The 19646-nt window shown below is 40.1% G+C and overlaps 1 protein-coding gene and 1 pseudogene across 2 annotated transcripts in view; one reads left to right on the forward strand and one right to left on the reverse strand.

Annotated features, from left to right (window-relative positions):
* LOC129666889 (THAP domain-containing protein 5-like) overlaps window positions 1-2997 on the reverse strand; it is a 14020-nt pseudogene extending 11023 nt beyond the window's left edge.
* The window catches only part of Map2k4 (mitogen-activated protein kinase kinase 4), a 96277-nt gene that overhangs the window by 43355 nt on the left and 33276 nt on the right, over window positions 1-19646 (forward strand). For both annotated transcript variants that reach the window (XM_055594221.1, XM_055594222.1), the window contains one exon: window positions 13860-14034. In XM_055594221.1, coding sequence (XP_055450196.1) covers window positions 13860-14034 — 175 coding nt within the window. The remainder of the gene's footprint in view (window positions 1-13859; window positions 14035-19646) is intronic.

Below are 19646 nucleotides of genomic sequence, written 5' to 3' on the forward strand. Positions count from 1 at the left end.
TGAGTGAGTTGTCCCAGAAGCAAAAAGACACGCATGGTATATACTCACTCATATAAACATACAATATAGAATAAACCCACTAAAATCTGTACATCTAAACAAACTAAGCAAAAGAGAGGACCCTAACTAAAATGTTCAATCCCCATCCTGAAAGGCAAAGAGGATGGACATCAGAAGAAAAAGAAAATAGGAAACAACCTCGGAACCTGCTACAAAGGGCCTCTGAAAGCCAGAAGAAAACAGGAAACAACCTTGAAACCTGCCACAGAGGGCCTCTGAAAGCTTCTGCAGTATAGACCGTCAAAGCAGATGCTGAGCCTGATGGCCAACTGATGGGCAGAGTGAATGGAATTCTATGTAAGAAGTGGGAAATAATAAGAGCTGGAGGGGACAGGAACTCCACAAGGAGAGCAACAGAACAAGATAATTTGAACACAGGGAACTTCCCAGAGACTCATACTCCAACCAAGGACTATTGGTGGAGATGACCTGGAACCCCTGCACAGGTGTAGCCCATGGCAGTTCAGTGTCCAAGTGGGTTACATAGTAGTGGGAAGAGGGACTGCCTCTGACATAATCTGATTGGCCTGCTCCTTGATCACTTCCCCCTGAGGGGGGAGCAGCCTTATCAGGCCACAGTAGAGGACAATGCAGCCACTTTTGATGAGAACTGATAGACTAAGATCAGAAAGAAGAGGAGAACCTCCCCTATCAGTGGACTTGGGGAGTGGCATGCATGCAGAAAGGGGAGGGAGGGTCGGATCGGCAGGGGAGGAGGGTGGGGCTTATGGGGGGATACAAAATGAATAAAGTGTAATTAATAAAACAAAACAAAACAAAAAGTGAAAGTGAAATTGTTCACCTGCCCGAAGGGCCCAGACTTAAAACCATGTACAGTAGTATAAACCATCTCACATACTGTTGAGGGAACAGAAAAGAGCTCAACTACTTTAGAAAGTTTCTTATGAATTAAAACATGAACTAGCAGTGTATTCATTGCCCAGGGTGAACATATTTTATTGAAATTTCCATTTGAACATTCACAGAAATTGTTCATTGTGGTTTTCCAAACTAGGAACAATACAAATGTCTAGTAATGGGACTAGTAAATTGTGTCTTACTAGAATGTAGTAAAAATTACTGATTCACATAACCACACGTGAGTCCAGAAATGCTGAAAAAGAGCCAGGCACAAAGGATAGCACCCATTGTTTTGGTCATCTGTCTGAAATTCCAGAGTGTTCAAGGCTGAAATCAGTGGGAGTGGTTGCGATCAGAACAATTCTTATCTTGGAGATATTGACTAGGAACCACCTGGAGTTGTAGAAGAATATTTATAATTAACATTCATTCATTTATTAGTAAAGCCTAGTTACTCCTCAATCAATAATTTCCCCAAAAAAACCACACATTGAGACTGTGATTTATTATTAAGCTGTAGGTACTATGCTGGGCAGATTCTGAGCTATTCTAATCCTACTATCCTTAAAACCCACATAAAAGCCAATCACTACCCACTCTGTTGACTCCTGGGTAGCTTCTGCTTCATCAGTTTGTTCTCATAGGCATGTGCTCATCCTCCATCTTGCCTCATGGCTACTCCTTTCTCTCTGGCTTCCTCTCCTCCTGCTACCTCTTCTGCCTCTTTCTCCATTCTTCTGGTCTCTCAACCCCAAGTGCAGGAACCTAAACTCTATCTACCTCTCTTTTGCCCAATCATAGGCTTCAGCATCTTTATTAGCCAATCAAGAATAATTGGGGAACATTCCTTATCACATGGTTAAAGGAGGTAGTTCAATATTCATAACAGTGCTGGTGGCATGGTGGTATCCAGATCTCAAGGCACTGAAATCAGCATCTGAAAACACAGTGTATGAGATGACCCTCCTCCAACATGGAGTGACAGGTTTTCTGTCTTGTTAAATCTTGCAAGACCTAACTTTATATGAATTTGACAAAACTTAATGGTTATGATGTATATATTTCACTACATGTAAATGATATTGTAATGAAAAGAAATAAAACAATAAAATTCTAGATAGATTGCTTATTCTTACTCAACAGTAATAGTAGTTTTCTGTCCTTTTTCTCAAATCACACATGCCTTTCACACTTGTGGTACTTGGTGATAAATATGTGAGCACAGGTGTTGGTTGAAGTCACTTATATTAGTAGAGAAGCATGTGACAGATGTTACTTACGCCCGCTCGTTTTCCTTGAAGGATGTGTGAAAGAAACCTAGGATGGTTTATTTATTTATTTAGCAGTGCTACTGATTTTTATCTAGGGTCTTAAAACTGCATAGGAAGGGTTCTACCGTTGAGCAGACCCAACTATAGAGGGATTTCTTTATAAAAAATTCATTTTGTAGTTTATATGCATATATGTCGGGGTGCATGTATGAGTTTATATGCAGGGTGTGTGTACTGGTGCCTCTGGAGGCCAGAAGAGAGCATTGGATCCCCTAGAACTGGAGTTAGAGGTGATTGCTACCTAATAGAGGTGTAGGGAACCAAACACAGGTTTTCTGCAAGAGCATTAAGCACTCAGCCACTGAAGCATCTTTTTAGCCTGAGTAAAGCTTTTTAAGAAATTGTTGTCAAATGTTATTTGATGCTCAGTCTATTCTGGAGCATTTGCTGTGTCATGGCAAGTATGGTGTACGTCTGAGTGGTTGGCTCCTTTAGACAACATTGGGGACTTGGGTTTATTGTGCTTTCAAAAGAACATTTTTGATTCAGATGTGGTATCATGAGCCTATAGTCCCAGCTAAGAAAGCCAAAGTGAAAGTTCTCTTGCCAGAGAAAGATAAAGATAAAGAGGCCAGCCTGGATACCGTAGTGAGGCTCTGTCTCAGTAAACAAGCAAGCAAGCAAGCAAACAAAAAACTCACTTTCTTTTAAGATTGATAAGTAAAATCTTACCATTTCGATTGAACATATCATTTTTAAAACTTGGTACATGCTTCAGGTACGAGTATTCTGTTTGTCCAGGCATAGTGGTGCATGCCTTTACTGCCAACACTTAGGAAGCAGAGTCATGGATCTCTGTAAGTTCAAGCCAGCCTGGACCAAATCATTAGTTCTAAGATAGCCAGAACTACATGGTGAGACCTGCCTCAAAGAAAGAAAACAAAACAGAACAAAAAGTTTTCCATTGATATAGAAAATTATAGAATAGTGAGCTTTGTGCTATTACTACTTCTTTTCCAGGACAACCGTACTAAAACAAGCAGATATATATGTTCCTGTAGAAAAACTTAGTAGTTATCAGACTTAACCGACTTTTCACTGTGACAAGATAATGTGACAGAGCAACTTAAGAGGGAGAATTGGTTTTGGCTTGTACTTTCAGAGGATTTCACTCCATTGTGGCAAGAAAGTGGCGAGAGTAACTCTGTGTGGGTAGGAATGTGATATAACTAGTCTCATCCATGGACCTGACAAGAAGTTGGTGCTAAATTGAAGATTAAAAAAAAGGAGAGTTGTCAGGATGTAGATGATAAAGTTGCCTGGTAAGAAGGAGCAGGTAGAGAATAAGAAAAGGTACTTGAGAGGTGGAAGGCAAAATGGTTGTGTGTGATGTCATAGAAGCACAGCACTTTATGAGGAAGCAGCTGGAAAGGGAAGGGTTAGCAGTGTGTAATGCCAAGAGTCTTTAGTGGTATTTCTTAGGTACTCTTTTAAGTGTTGTGGTGGTTGGGGTTGGAAACACAGCCTGTTAGCTTAGGGCAGTTCCTTTACCTTCCTCTATGTAAAGCACAGCCCAGGGAAAGACTGTATTTGTAAGCTTTGGATATAGCTGGTAGAGGGCCAGCACTTAGAAAATACAGCGGCTGTAGCAACCATATATAAATGTGAGGGTTTGCCTCATCCTCTTTAACGTCACTCTTCCTTGTAAGGAGACATTTATCTTTCCATCTTAAGTTAGTTTTGGCCCAACTACTTCATATTTCTCTAATTTGTCTCTCCTTCTTCCTTCCCACCTTTCCAAGAGACAGGGTCTTACTGCTTAGCCCAGACTGGTGGAGGGCTTCTAGCCTCCTATTGCAGCTTCCTGAATGCTGCTGGGGTTATAGGTGCCTACACTGCACCCAGCTTCTTACAAGTCTCTGATTAAGAACATTAGAATGTTGAGTGCTTCTGATTAGATTGTTTGAGCAAATTTTTTTGATGACTTCTTTTTTTCTTTTGCTGCTTCTTAGATCTAGGCAAAGACACTCATTTTTTTAGTAGTGCCAGGAAGCAGTCAGTTTCCATGGTAACCGACAGGCTGAGTTTACTGTGGAAATTTCCGGAATTAACAGAGCTGCATTGCAGGAGGATTCATAGAGCAGTATTCATCTAGAGCTCTTCACAGTGTATGCAGAGAGGAGCAGTGGCTGTGGTACTGGGATATGTGCATGTTTATTTTATTGTCTAAGGAAAACTGGCAGGTGTGTGTTTGTGTGTATGTGCTGAGAGAGTAAAACAGCATTGAGGCATTTCATACATCCTGGCTGGGTAACCTGGAGCTTGCTTAAAGACAAAAAAGAAAATGTGGCTTAGAAAGGAGGATCTGCTTGGTGCCATTGGGAGAGAATTAGGTAAGTGCATCTCTTACAGGGGTGGTAAGGAAACGGGAAGCACACTTCCGCCTCAGTTGACAGTGAACAGTTCTTAGGAAAGATGGGCCTAGGCAGAAGATGGTTTTTGCTTGATAAAGGAAAAGTCGTAGGCAGCATGTTTGAGAACTCAGCTTTCTATTTTGAGCAAGAACTCCATGAAGGTAATTACTATCACCTGCTGAAAGAGAGCAGCTAAGAGAGGTGCTGCGTGCTAATAAGGAGGCTGGAAGCACTAGGCACTTAACCTAAGTGATATGAAAGCCTGGAGAAGTTGTTAGATTCTTAATCCTGTTGATCTGGCAGGGCGGGATTTTTAAGGAGAAAAAAAAAAAAAAAGAATCCCCAAATACATTTTGTGATTAAGTTCTGGAAATGAATCTGTAGGATTTGAATAGATAATTAGGGTTTCTTACGGTATAAACTTATAAATTTAAAAAAGAAAAGGGATCTAGAAAAATAAAGAGTGGTTTAGATGCTTACATGATGGCCAGGCAGCATTCCTGTCATGTGGTCAGTGTGCTGGAGCTTCTGGCTAGGTTGTTCTGACAAATGAAGTTTGACTGGAACAGGGCCACAGGGATCTGGCTGCATGTTTACAGCAGAAGTTGTTTTGCAATGGCTGTATTGTGAAGCCTGAAGTAATTACTGTATGATGCTGTACAGAAAAGTTTGAGACTTACAATGTATTCTATGTCTTTTGTAAAGTAACTGTTGTGTCAGCCTTAGGACCTTAAAGCAATAGCAGTGTATTCTATCCCAGTACTAGAGGCCAGAAATCGAAAATTAAGGTCTTGACTGGGCCGTGCATCTCTTGCAGGCTCCAGAGAAGGCTCCCTCCTTCTCTCCTCCTCCTTTTGGTAGCTCTGAGCTTTTCTGGCCTTGTCTCAAGAGAGTTATAATCTCTATTTTGATGTTCACTTTATCACCTTCCCAATTTTTCCACTAAGGAAAGTCATCATGTTTGAAATATCTGAAAGACAAACATAAGTATCAATAGTAAGATTTCAATTTTTGTTTTGTTTTCTTTTTGTTTGTTTGTTTGCATTTTTACTTTAAGATAGGGTCTTACCACATAACTCAGGCTGGCTTGGAACTTGTTATGTAGACCAGACTGGCCTCAAACCCATCCTGCCTGCCCAGTGCTCAGATTAAAGACATATGTTACTATGTCCAGTGATTCTACTGTTTTGGACCTGTCTGAATAAAGATGAACTCTTTCTGAGATCTGAATTAAGATTTGTAAAGATAAAGTTACATTCTGAGGTTCTGCATATACATGTTTTTTGGGGGAACAGGGGATTATTGAAAAAGTGGGTTTTGTTCTCTTAAACCACATTCTGTGTTAAAGCTAATCAGTTCCTGGCCAGTTCCTTGTGAAGAATACATTCTGCAGGAGACTTTGACTATTGGGAAAGGTACTAGACTCATTCTCCAAGTATGGGCCATATAAACCATAGAGCAGGGCCATGTGGTGGCAATAGGCAATGGAGATGAGCACTAGGATGCTGGAGAGGGAGAGTACCACAGTTCATAAGGACTTAGGAAGACAGTGCCAAAATCTTCATATTGTCCTCGTCTCATCTCTTCATATCTTTCCTCAGCTCTCAAACTCCAAACAGTAACAAACACATTTGGAGTCTTAATGAAAAATGATTGGAACCAAAGCAAGAATCTGAGTCATGAGGGATGAGACTCATGGCTATGCCACTGGAAACAAACTGATTCAGAAGGAGCACCAAGTAAGCAAACGGTAGATGGTGGCGCAGAAGGAGATACATCAGTGCAAGAGCTGAAGGCTTGCTTTTCTCTCGGATGTCTGTATTGTGAGAGTGTCTGAATAGCCAGCTGAAGCTGGGAGGTCTGCAGTGCTTCTTTCTCCTGCATTGGCACATTCGTGAGCCATGGTCATGATAATAGATTCCGCCCTTGTAGTCCCTGGAAATCTCAATCACTATATTTGGGTCTGTGTTTGGAAAGGGGTGTGTGTGTGTGTGTGTGTGTGTGTGTGTGTGTGTGTGTGTTGAAGAACCAAACAGTAAACAAGGGGTTCTAATGTGGATGTTGCCCTAAAGAGAAAACCCTCTTGCATTTTAATTTAATGGGCTAATGCCTATAACCTTATCTGAACACTTAGGAATGAAATCGGTGATAGAGGTGTAGAGATGATCCTCTGTGGAGATAATCATAAGAATTAAGCAAAAATGATAAAGCAGTAGACCCAAATGAATATTTATTACAGGTAAGGAAATACTGACCTCACCATGCTTTTTGATAAATGTTTCTGGAATTATAGACCAGCATCTGGTAAGGACTAGTGAAACAGGAAGCCCGGTTCAGGATTTCCAGGGAGAGTTTCCCAGAGAGAAAAGACTAAATGAAGCCATGCTTCTTTACCAGTTGAATTCTTTAGTTTATAAATATGTTCATATTGGATGCCAAGCTGGGATGGTAGGAGACCATAAAATAGAGGGGGGAAGTATTATATATATAATACTATATATACAAACATATATATAATATTACATATTATATATATATAATTTTTTCACTTTACCAAAACATTTGTGTATATGGCTGAATTGTATGCTTAAGCCTAAATAGTTTTCTAGAAATACAGTAATTCTCTTGAATTGCAGTAACAGTTGTATTTATGGGAATCATAAATATGCCAGCATTATCATATAGTCTTGGATTAGATTAAGCTGCTTATTCACAGATCACAGTTATGCTGCACTGTTTACCCCTCCTGTGACAAGCCTTGCTGTATGTTCTATGTTGGCCTGGAATCTGTTATCCTTCTGCCTCAGCCCCCTGGGTGCTGACTTACTGGTGTGTATCAGCACACCTGCCTCTGATGCTGAACTCTCACTGTCAGCTGTGCAAGTTATGATGCTACCAGAATAAAAATTCTACCAGGTTTTCTCCTCAAGTGGAGACTGCCTGTGGAAGGATGGCCTCCTCTGCCCTGTCTCAAGTCCCCTTTTTTTCTACACACAGAAAATAACAGTTCTTTTCTTCAGGTTGGGGGAGAAGGAGATGGGGGCACACCTTCTCTGGGGATTGTGGTCATCATGAGTAAAGTGTGGGTGGAAGTATATGAAGGCAGTGGCAGTAAGACCAGGACTTGTGTCTTAGAATCTTCTGCTGTCAGTTCAGAGTTTAAAAGTAAAGAGCAAGGGAACTAGGGACGGATTTTGCACTGGAGCTGTAAATATTCGCATTAATGCACTAGGCCCTGGTTGTCTTGTCTCACCAGCTTGTGTCGTTTCTCACATGCACTGATATAGAATGGGGGTGGGGTGCGTGTCTATGGCTGCTTTTTCTGGACACCCTGCTTTGATAATTCCAGTTGCCTTGGTCTCCCCACACAAGGATGTTGACAAACTTCCCTGGATTCCCTTTCTATGCAGTAGTCTGAGCCCTCCAGGCAGGCGCTAGGGATAATTGCAGCGTTTTTCTCTCTCAGCCTCCTATCTATGCCTGATGCCCAGTGTCTTCGAGATTGTTTCTTGTGTCTGTCTTATCTGCAGTGAGGTCATTCTTCTCTCAGTACTCTAGAATGGGAAACTTGGTGATACACTGACACAGATAAAGGTTTCTAGGAGTAGAAACCATCTTGGCTGATTTTAGGAAGACTATCTCAGCAACATTTCTCAGGATTCAAAATAGTTTCCTTCCTCACCCCTAGCCAAGACTATTTTTCTTCATAATGTAAAGGAATTAATTTGTAGGGGTTGGAGAGGTGGCTTAGTGGTTAACAGCACTTACTGCTCTTGGTCATAACTGCACATAACTCCAGTTTTAGGGGATCTGACACCCTCTTCCGGCCTCTCTCGGTACTGGGCATGCCCATGATGCACATACATACATGCAGGCAAAGCACTCAGATAAAAATGATATAAATATAAACAATTTTTAAAGAAATATAACTTAAAAGACGAGGCTGAAAAGCCAAAATGTGAGACAAAATAAATGAGCAGCAACATTACTGAACAGGATGTGAAGGGAGGAAGAGTAATTCCTAGGAATCTGGAAACAAAGTGGAAGAGAGACCATGTTAAATGCAGCATGCACACAGAGACACAGCAGATGCCAACGGCTGAGGGAAAAAATTGATTTTAAAACATAAATAACTGAATTTTCTACATTCTTGAGTCCACTGAGAAGGTAAACAAGCCTGTGAAACATTCTAACAGATGGGATTCATGGTTCTAGATCAGTGGGTTTCAACCTTCTTCCTGCTGAGACCCTTTAATACTTAATGCTGCAATCCTCATGTTGTGATGCCCAACCATAAAATTATTTCATTGTTACTTCATAACAGTAATTTTGTTACCATTATAAATCCTGATGTAAAGATCTGTGTTTTCTGATGGTCTTAGGCCACGCCTGTGAAAAGATTGTTTGACCCAAAGGGGCTGCAAGCTACAGGTTTAGAGTTCTAGATAAAGAACTCATTGGGCAAAACAGCAATGACAAAGCAGATAGCTGGACCTGCAGGTCTCAGTGGTGCTCTTTCAGGCAGAAGAACAAGAAATGTTTATTGATCAGTAGGCACAGAATTGTTAAAGTACAGTGGTGACACCGGAAAGTGCAGCTACAGAGTGTCTTGGGCTAAGCACTGGCAGTTTATGCCTGCAACCCCAACTCCTGTGAGTCTGTGGCCAGAGTTGAGACCAGCTCAGTCTATATAGAACCTGTCTCAAGAAAGAGGGGGGAAAGTTACTTAATCTTAGTATCATTTCAAACTGGAATGTCATGCAGAAGTGGGCTCTTGACTGTTGAGTGTTGCTGCTCTTGCCAAGTCCATGCATGCATGCTGTACAGCCATGGCCACACTATTCTGCTATTAATGACTGCTGTAATACAATATTTTGGTGGAATGGGGTAAACTCCTTTTTCTAATTTATACATATGCAATAGAAAAGTACAAACAGAAGGTGTGTTTTGTTTCTAAATTGTGCATGAGACTTTCCTTCGCTACCTCTGTAGCTTTGTTGATGGTGTTGCCTTGGGGTATCCAGGTAGACAGGAGTGGCTCAGGAACTATCTTGCTGCTGAGTTTGCAAAGTAGATACCACTGTATTAACAGAGGGCAGAGAGAAGGTTCGAAGGTTCAAGTATAGATGGAGCCATTTGTCACCAATATGGTTGTGTCTTTGGTTGTGTCCCAATATTTAAAACAAAACAAACAATGTAAAGTTTACCTAACTACAAAGGGAACAACGTGAAATCTACACATCTACATAGAAAGCCCCAGGCAGCTTTCTCAAACTGGCATAGAAATACAAGTTTTCTCAGGGTTTGGTCTAATTAATGTTCTGGAACACAATGTCACACACAGTTCTTTGTTTTTTAATCTGAGGCTTTGGGAAATTATAGATTTGTGTGTGTCAGTGAAATGATGACAGCTAACATAGATGCATTGTTAAATAGTGAATGGACAGGTTGATTATATCTGTCTAAGAGCTAAATAATCAGAAAAGATGTCAGTACAAATTTGTAGTATCAAAAGGGACAGTTTGTGGATTTTTGATTTGACAAGGTAAGTTTATGTTTCAGATTTTAATCTTTATGCATTGATGCTACATTAATAATGTTCTCTATTAAATGGATTCAAGCCATATATCAGATGTCTTACTTAAAATGTTATATGCTTTATAAACTTTTTTGTTACTTTTATGAACATACATTACTTTAGCATGCACATAGTGTGTCAGTTTTTCACTGTGAGCGTGTATGTGTTTTCTTTAGGAACTAATAATTATTTATTAGATTTAGGACTTAGGTCTCTAGGTATCAGATATACTTGAGAATTCCTTTTAAGGCAGAGCTTTTGCCTGGAATTGCTGTGGGTTTAAGGTGTTTAGGATTTTTGTCTGCCAGCCACTATATGCTGAGTGAACTTTCCTGTTAACCTGTCTACTTTCCTGCTAGGTGCTGGCGATATGGGACTCTATCTTCCTTGAGAATCACTGGGAAATAAAATAACATTAGGGCCTTCATTAGTTCTGGGTAAATTTGTGTGCATACAAACATCAAGTCTATAGACAGTGGCATTAGCCTTATAATTTCTTTACTCTTTTCATTGAATCATTAGAGATAGGCTAGGACTCAAGTAGTGTAGTCACAGGTGAAGTCTAGAGCACTTCTGTGGTCACCCTGTCTTTGTCAGGACACTTTTTCCTTTCTCCAGGGCAGTGAAGGAGCCTGGAGCAGCAAGGAGGAGGGGAAAGTGTTACATCAACGCCTATGTTCCTATTCGCCACTTTAATGGCAAAGATTATTGGTGTTTTAGATTAGCCAGCCTCTTTAAAAGCTAAATCCAAACCATTGACTGTGTGGCTTAAACAACAGAAACTTATTTCTCATAATTATTGAGGCTGGAGAATCCAATATCAAGTTACTAACAAGATAGGTTGCAGTGAGGTCTTTTCCCAATGGCTTCCAGGTGGCATCACTCATTGGCTGCTCTTAGTATCTCTCTCCTACATGTGTATGGGAATGCAGCAAGCTCTCTAGTGTCTTCTCTTACAAGAACACTACTGTGGTTGGAATAGGCCTCACCCTTACTGACCTTCCTTTAACCTCAGTCATCTCTAAGGCCCTGTCTTCAATATAGTCACACCAGCTATTCTTTGGTATGTGAATTTTAAGAGGGAACACAATTTTGTTCATAAGCATTGCTACCTCTTGGAGAGGAGAATGGGTGTTGGACAGCATGGTGGTTACATCCACGACATACTCTGCCTGAGTTTCCCAGCTTGATCATAAGGAACTAGAAGTTGGGACATTTTGGGTTATTCACTGAAGGCGGCTAAGGTTGATTTGTAGAAGAATATGAAGAGAAATGAAGGCTGTTAGAGAGCCTTTTTTTTTTTTCTAGAACAGTTTTTTTTTTTTTTTTTTTAATAGAAGGGCATTATCTTAGAGAATCAGGGAACTTATTTCCTCTTCAAGAGTACAGTCATGGAATATAAACTTAACACACTTTTTGTGTTATTATTTTTTTGTTTTGTCTTTTTACCAATTTTTAAAACACACACATACACATACCCCCACAGAGAGAGAGAGGAGAGAGAGAGAGAGAGAGAGAGGGAACACATGCATACCTGCCGCAACATGCTTTTTGAGGTCAGAGCACACAGCCTGTGGGAGTCAGTTTTCTCCTTATGTATGATCCAGGAATTGAACCCAGGTAGTTGTACTTGGCTGCAAGTGTCTTAACCCACTGAGCCTTAATGCCAGCCCCTTGCTAAACTTTCTAATAGATGTATTTTCTATTGTTTGTAGGCTTTTTCCCTAGGCCCCTGTCTTCGTACTATTCTGTTTTGATGAAACACCATGACCAAGGCAACTTATGAAGTAAGGCATTTAATAGAGGGCTTGCTTACAGTTTCAGAGGATTGGTTCATGACCATCCTGGGGGGGAGAATGTGGAGGCAGGCAGATATGGTGCTAGAGCAGTAGTTAAGAGCTTACTTACATCCTTGATCCACAGGTAGGACACAGAGAAAGACTGGACCTGTTTTGGGCTACCCTTATTCTGAGAAGGCCGTACCTTCTAATCCTTTTCAAAAACTGGGAGTCAAACATGCAAATGCATGAGCCTGTGGAGGCCATTTTCATTCAAACTACCAGAACCCCTAAAGTAGTTTAGACCAGAAATTGACTGCCAGCTAGAGGTCATGGTTGGGTTCAGGCAGGTTTCTAGCTAATGCTATACTTATTTATCATTCTATGGAAGCCACTAAGATTGGTCGTTGAAGTAGAAACTGCGAAACTGGTTCAGTTTTTCAGGAAAGGTTGGTGGTCTAGTATGGGTGAAGGCTTTGTGAACATGCTGTGGTGATGTAACCATTGCACGCTCTCTGTGATTTTGTAGTATGTTGCCTTACTCAGTTTTGGGCATTTTTTATTAGTTCAATAAGATATTTTATATCTCTTAGCTATTTAACTGCTCACTTACAAAAAGAAAATAGGGGTTAATCTCAAAACGACACAGTTAACTAAAGTAAGCTAAACTATTAGCAGAGAGATCCATAAGGCTAAAATTTGCCCGTACCGTTGTAGAGCATTGTGCCTATGAGAACTTCTTATTTGGAGCACAGCTTCATTTAGATAAAACATACTAAGTCATTTAGATAAAATATACATTATTTAGATAAAATATACTAAGCTTCTAACTATACCCTTGAATCATTTTTATTATCAACATTAGTGAATATGGGTTTTGAGGAAGAGATATTTTAACATTCTAAAGTTTTTGAAATCCTTAAAGAAAATGGTTCTACAAATTTCAGGAGATATTCCAGAATACTTCAAGAACAAAGTAGATTAAGTAGACTTTCCTTGCTTTTATCACAAGGCTGGATTTTGAAACAGATTTTGGAAACGTAGTATGAAATTAAAAACTAGTTGACACTCAGTGGTCTCTTCATATGTATTGTACTTTCTGGTTTGACATAGCTTGTTATCATATATGGGAAGAGGGAGAGAAGAAAGAAAAGTCTGGTTTCTATGATGTGGCTGTGATATTTAATGGAAAATGATCTGCTTTTTTTTTTTTAATGAATAACCAACTCCCTTATGCCCATCTCCTTCTGTTGAACAGAGGAAGGTCTGAATAAGACAACACAGAATTCCTTTTAGTTAGCTGCCTCTCTGTTTAACTGTTCCCCACTTCTTCACAGTCTAAACAGTAATAGGATGGTATATTAAAGTACTCATTCCCATATACTGTTAAAACCTCTGGGGAAGCTAGAAATGGTGTTTTCCAACTTACCCCATATGCTTGGCTTAGTTGCTGTAGGCTGCTCCAGGGCTTGCAGTTTAGAACAGTGGGTCAGGCTGTCTTGGGTACACTCAGTGTTGGAAACAGCTTTACTGGCTACAGGGTGTGATAGGATGGGTGAGCATTTGTAGAAATGATGTCTCAGCTCTGGGGCTCTTGTTTGGCAGTACAGTTTTGTAGCCTTGGAAAGGATCTACTATTGAGTACTCAAACTGGTAGACAGTGCTAGTTTCATCTGCCAAAGGAAATTGGGTTGTATGAATGTCTTTGAAGCTGTGCCTTCTGGGTACTTAAGTGTATTCTATTAAAATTAAAGCAAGCAAGATGGTGCAAATAGCTCTAAAATGGGGGTCAGGCTGCTTGTGTCCTTATGAGCATTCCCACACCACACTCAGTGCTAAAAGAAAAAGTCAAAACCTATTTACAATGTGGAAAAATTGCTTCCCAATATTTTAACAGAGAGAGACTGAGAACGCACAGCATTGAGTCATCAGGAAAACTGAAGATCTCCCCTGAGCAACACTGGGATTTCACTGCAGAGGACTTGAAAGACCTTGGAGAAATTGGACGAGGAGCTTATGGTTCTGTCAACAAAATGGTCCACAAACCAAGTGGGCAGATAATGGCAGTTAAAGTAGGTGATGCCATGATTACTTTGGTACTGTAACGTTAGCTGAAATGTTGTGGTGCAGCACCACTGCTGCTCTGTCCTCCTTCGTGGTGATCCTGGGTGTTAACAATCCTGTCTCTGCCTTCCCTGAGGATGTTTTGTGTAGAGTTGTCTTACTGGTTGTGTGTTTTCTTGCTCTGGAATGTGAGTGTGTGAAGTATGCATGTTCATTGCACTTTTGCCATGATGCATTAACAGGTTTTAAACTTCTGGCCCCTTCACTGCCAAGGTGAGTTCAGGCTGGGCCACTGCACCCCTGGGAGCAGGGCAGTGCTGCTCTGAGCCAGGCGGGAGCTGGAGGAAGAAGCAGCACACTGGGCTGGGCAAGGTGCGGGGCTAGGGCTAACAGCAGTCTTACTGAAGGTTTCCTGGAAACCATACACATGCTGTTGCCACTAACCTCAACCTTACTCGGTCCTGACCGGCTCGGCTTCTGTTGGTTTATTCCATCTCTACTCAGTACTGCCCTGTTCCCTGGTTTAAAAGTTGTACCTAAATGTGTGCCTTGGGGTAATACTGACACATTCTGTCTCTATTGTGTTGTACTATTTAATTTGTTCATTTACCTCCTTCCCCTAAAAAAGGCCAGAAGTGGAGATTTGGTCTATAAAGCATACCCAGCAAGCCTCTGTGTACCTGTGATGAACTGGTGGTATTTGTCTTGCTCTTAATGGATTTGCATTACTCTACTTTGTTGAAATGTTTAAAAAAGCATTATGTTCTGTTTAAGATACACAAATTGCACAGCAGCAATTTCAGGGCAATTTTCAGAGAAAAAACCAAGATGTGGCCATACTCTCACTAAACTTAAACGAATAACATCTCAGTTTATAGCAGTTGAGAGTGGCTTTGTGATAGTCTAATTTAATCTTGTTACTCTCTATTTTGAATCTGTCAGAATGGCTTGAAGAGATGACACTGAGGAGTAGGTCTGTCTCACAGGACTTTAATGCTGTCCGAGGCCTACTGAAACATTGCCATATTTGATGGTGTTTGTACCCAAAGCTCTATGGTTCCTCACTGCTGGGTCATGCCAGGAAATGTTAAATTAGTCTTGAGGAAACATTTTATGTTTCTCTCCAGTTTTTTGCTTTTGACTATATGTTAACAGTATGGAGAGAAAGGTACTTTTGGCAGAAAAAAGTGTATACATTCATAAAAATTTTGCATATAGCCCACAGATATCTAAAAAATACACAGGCTAGGACCTGTGCTCGAGATATCCATTACAACAAAATGTGCTTCTTAGAATTGGAAATGGTTTCTGTATTTTTGTGCCCTGCGTGTAAGGAGGTAGAAAACCATTTGATTTAGATGCTTTTGGTAAGTGTTCTGCTGTCCTTATATTCTTGTACTGTCTGTCTGTGGCATCCAGCTTCAGTTGTTGGGGTCTTAGGGGAAAGCTTCATGGATTACACAAGTTCTAAACTTCTGCTGAGTATGAGGGAAAATAATTTAAAAAATTATTACTGATTTTTTTCTTAGTGCTGTGTGTACTTCATCTGTGGTGATCAGTACCATATGTTATTTAGTCATGTGGATAAACTTTAACATGAGTAAGAGACTTTAATGAAAAAGAAAATGCTTCATTTTGACATTTCTTGGTGATTAATTTGATCATATTTGGGGTTGTATAATGGTTATTCAAGTTTTGAGAGTAAAAATATTGAATTATTGCTCAACACTCATATATAGTAGATACTGTTATAACTCCACTGACTTTTTTGAGGGTTCTGTGTGGAGTTCTAATATGAACCCCAACTCTTAATGTGCTCAGAGACAGTTATGGAGCCTATACCTGTCACTGTCAAATGTACACTTCCTAGCTAAACTCTCTGTTTACCCCTTTAAGAAACTGAGCATGCATAATAGTTTAGGTCATGAGAAAATAGCAGCAAGACATAACTTGACATAGGTGGGTGAGTGTCATTGGATTACATGATACTCCATGACAAATTATCTTCAAAATTTACTTGGAGTAGCTGCACAAAAGTGAACTGTGGAATTTCTTTTCATGTATGATTCCTCATTTTTACTTTTGAGAAAGCCTTTTTCCAGATTCTTCATTAATACTGGAAGAGAAAGCCATTATGGATCATTATATTACATTGATACCAGTTGGTGAATGATAGATGTCACCTACTTTAGAATTTTAAACATTTAGTGCTATTGTTATTTCTTTAGAGAGATACAGTCTTGTCACAAGTCATACATTATGTAGGCACACAGACCACCCTGACAAGTATAGTCATACAGAAGCAATGTGTCAGTAAGGTGGAGTTAGATTTGGTGTGTTATATTTAAAGAGAGACAGCCACACAATAAATAAGTTTTTATTGTTGTTAACTGAGAAACATTTCCTGAAATAGCTTAGTGCTAGCTAGCATTTGAATGTGTATATACTATGGAGAAGGATTGGACATTAGGAATACCTTACAAATTTTCTTCAAAATTTACTTGAAGTAGCTGTACAAAAGTAAACTGTAGAATTTCTTTTCATTTATGATTCTTCATTTTTACTTTTGAGAAAGCCTTTCTCCAGATTGATTTAGCTACATACAAGAAATGATTGAAAGGTCTCTTCTTAGCTACATGAAGTAATTATCTCAAATAGTGAATCTGAAAATTGATGAGGTGTAATAAATTAGAATCAACAGGAACATGTAAGATGTGTCTTTAGACAGTTCCTGATATGTAGACATTTTTAATCTCTAAGAGAGATGTGGGCATTTTAAATCTCTAAGTTTTAATTGCACACGGTGGGCAAAGAGTTATTGATTGTTAGTGAGTTTGAGTAATACAATTTTCCTGTCAACCCATGCCAGGATGATTGGGCCATAGCTGTGTAGGGAGACGTCATCGTTGGTAGTGAGGTCTTCTAAAGTGCTGTAAAAGGAGGACAGCTGTCAGCTCTGACTGTGCATTCCTTTACTCTTGCCTTTGACCAGTATTCTCTACAAATGATTTAATGTCACAGTAAATTTTTTAAATTAAGAAATTCTAGAACGGATTGATAAAAACAAAATAATCATAATGAGGAAATTTATCTGTCATATACACAGTGCAGTGCTTAATTTCAGTTAAAAATATAAATTACCCCAAATTTATAATTTTTTATGGGGAACACAAATGTGTTTCTTGACATATACAGCACATTCACTATTAAAATATTAATTCTTGTGCAATAAAATAACATCCACTCCTATGGTCTCAGCTTCTGAGAGAAACTTTTTGCCTCCATAAAAGAAACTGTACAGTTTTCTTGCACAGCTGGCTGCCTTGCAGCTCCCAACAATGCCTTTGTGACCAGGACTCCATTCTTTTTATGAATGAATAGTATTCCACAGTGTGAATGCACTACATTTTCTTTTTTTTTTTTTTTTTTTTTAATTTATGGTCTTAGCTTTTGGATGTTGTTCTTGTTTCTGGCTATTGTAAACAGGACTGCCATGGATTTTGAGGTTAGTGGCCCATTTTTCTCAGTGTCAGAGGAATCATAGATGGCAACAGAAATGAAATCACTGTCCTTTAGGGAAATTAGGCTTCTTTGCACAGCTGTCATAGCTGCATAGCTCTCTGCATAGCCACAAGGGTTGGCTGTAGTAGGTAAATCTCAAGGTTTGGACTCAGTCTATAAAGAAGTAGTTATGATTAGGTTTCTTAGGTAGGCTTAGAGAAATTCAGGTCCAGGAGAAACACCTAGCAGCATCAGGGTGTAGTTAATCAGCGTCAGAAGACAAGGCAGATTCTGGTATGCAGGAGGAGATGAAAAAGAACAAATGAGATTATCACACAGTAACTTAGACTAATGGCCTGACACTTGTGTATGGTCACTTGTGTATGGTGACCAGAACCACTTGCTGACTTTGGGAAGGAAGAGAAGGAAGACAGACATGGTTAATCTTCCCAGGTCTTTCCCTAGGAAATCCTGTACCCAGAGAGTGTGTTATTACAATAGTGTCTCATTTCTTAACTTGGGGAGTTACCTGGGCTAATCAGGAAAACAGGCCCATTGTTTAGGTTGGATGCTTGTACCAGACTGCATATGTGTGTTTGTGTTGTTAAGGCTTCAGGAATTTTTGTTGTTGTTGATCTGCCTGATTTGTTGCATTTTTCCCCCTATCTTCAACTCTGCTCCGTTGCTTTTTCTGCTTTTATTCGGTTATTTTCTTAATTCAGGACTGGCCACTTGATCGTTAATATTTGGATTTTGACATCAGTGTTCTTGAACTAGAACCTAGATACCTACTGGGAAGGATAAGGTTCCTCTGGTGACAAAATCAGCAGCCCACAGCTCAGCCCTTCCCTTCTGCTGGTTAGGTAGGTCTGCCCTTGGTGCAGATGGTACAGATGTGGTATTGAGGAACTTTTCCATGGAGATAAACATTTATCTCAAGTAGAACACTTATGACAGACCTAAGAAAGGATCCTACCCAAGCCTAGTTTAGTGAACTAGTATGTTTATTGGAATAATTTATAGGAGCAAGGTGAGGGATTACTTAGAGGAGTAGGAGAACTTGGGCGGAGGTGGTAGTGAAAAGCTCCACCCCTGTACTTAGGAAGGCTGCATTCCTGGAGTTCCCAGCATACCTTTCAGGCAGCTCAGCCTGCTGGAGAGAGTAGTTGTTACTGTTTATAGATCCACCAGGGCTAGGTGCGTCTTCTAAGTATCAGGGATTTCCTGGGTCTTTTGCATTTCATTTGGTTTCTTGTGTGTTTGTGTATTTTTTTTTTTTCAGAGAGGGTTGCTCTTTAAGTAGTTTTGGCTGTCCTGGAACTCACTCTGAAGACCAGGCTGGCCTTGAACTAATAGAGGGTATGCCTCTCAAGTGCTGGGATTAAAGGCATGCACCACTACCACCCTGCTGTTTTCAGTGTCTTACCCTCCTTTCTCTTTCTGGGTTGGAAATACTTCATTGAAGACAATAGATACATAGTGTTCTACCTTTTCTTCTGTCTCAGTGTTTTCTGGTTTCTCCCACTGGTGCTATGTTCACTGAGATATGGAAGGAGTAATAGATACATCTGATTATTTTCTTCCATTTTTTACCACTGAACACTAGGCTACTGTGCTACAGCAACAGTCATCTACTCTTAGGAGCTGGACTGGCTGTGAATCTGCAATGAATACTGCTCATTACAAGAAAGAAGTTTCTCTTCATGACACCTAGGCTGGTGACAACAGTTACCTGTGGTTATAAGTACAAAGGTTATGAGGCAGTTTGATAGGCACATCCTAGCTATTTAACAAAACAATTTTTCTGAACATGGGGTGTATTACCTCCTCAGCTATGGGCCTTTGCCCTATGATATAGTAGCAGATACAAGTTCCCTCTGGTGTAGAGGGCCTTAAGTCTAATCAGAAGGCACTTGGTTGTCCCCATGTGCATGGTGTATGGTGTGGAATGCAGCATTATACAGTCAGCACATCCGACCTGGCATGTTGGTGGTATAGCTCGCAGAATCTATAACTGGGTAACACTGTCAGTGGCAGGTAGACCCTAGCAACCTACACAGTACCTTTCTATACCACGAAGTCAGCCAACAGGGAAGGGACTTCCATCACACTCTGATTC

The sequence above is a fragment of the Psammomys obesus genome, unplaced genomic scaffold (assembly GCF_907164565.1).
Source record: "Psammomys obesus unplaced genomic scaffold, mPsaObe1.curated_primary_1811, whole genome shotgun sequence".
Taxonomy (NCBI): Eukaryota; Metazoa; Chordata; class Mammalia; order Rodentia; family Muridae; genus Psammomys; species Psammomys obesus.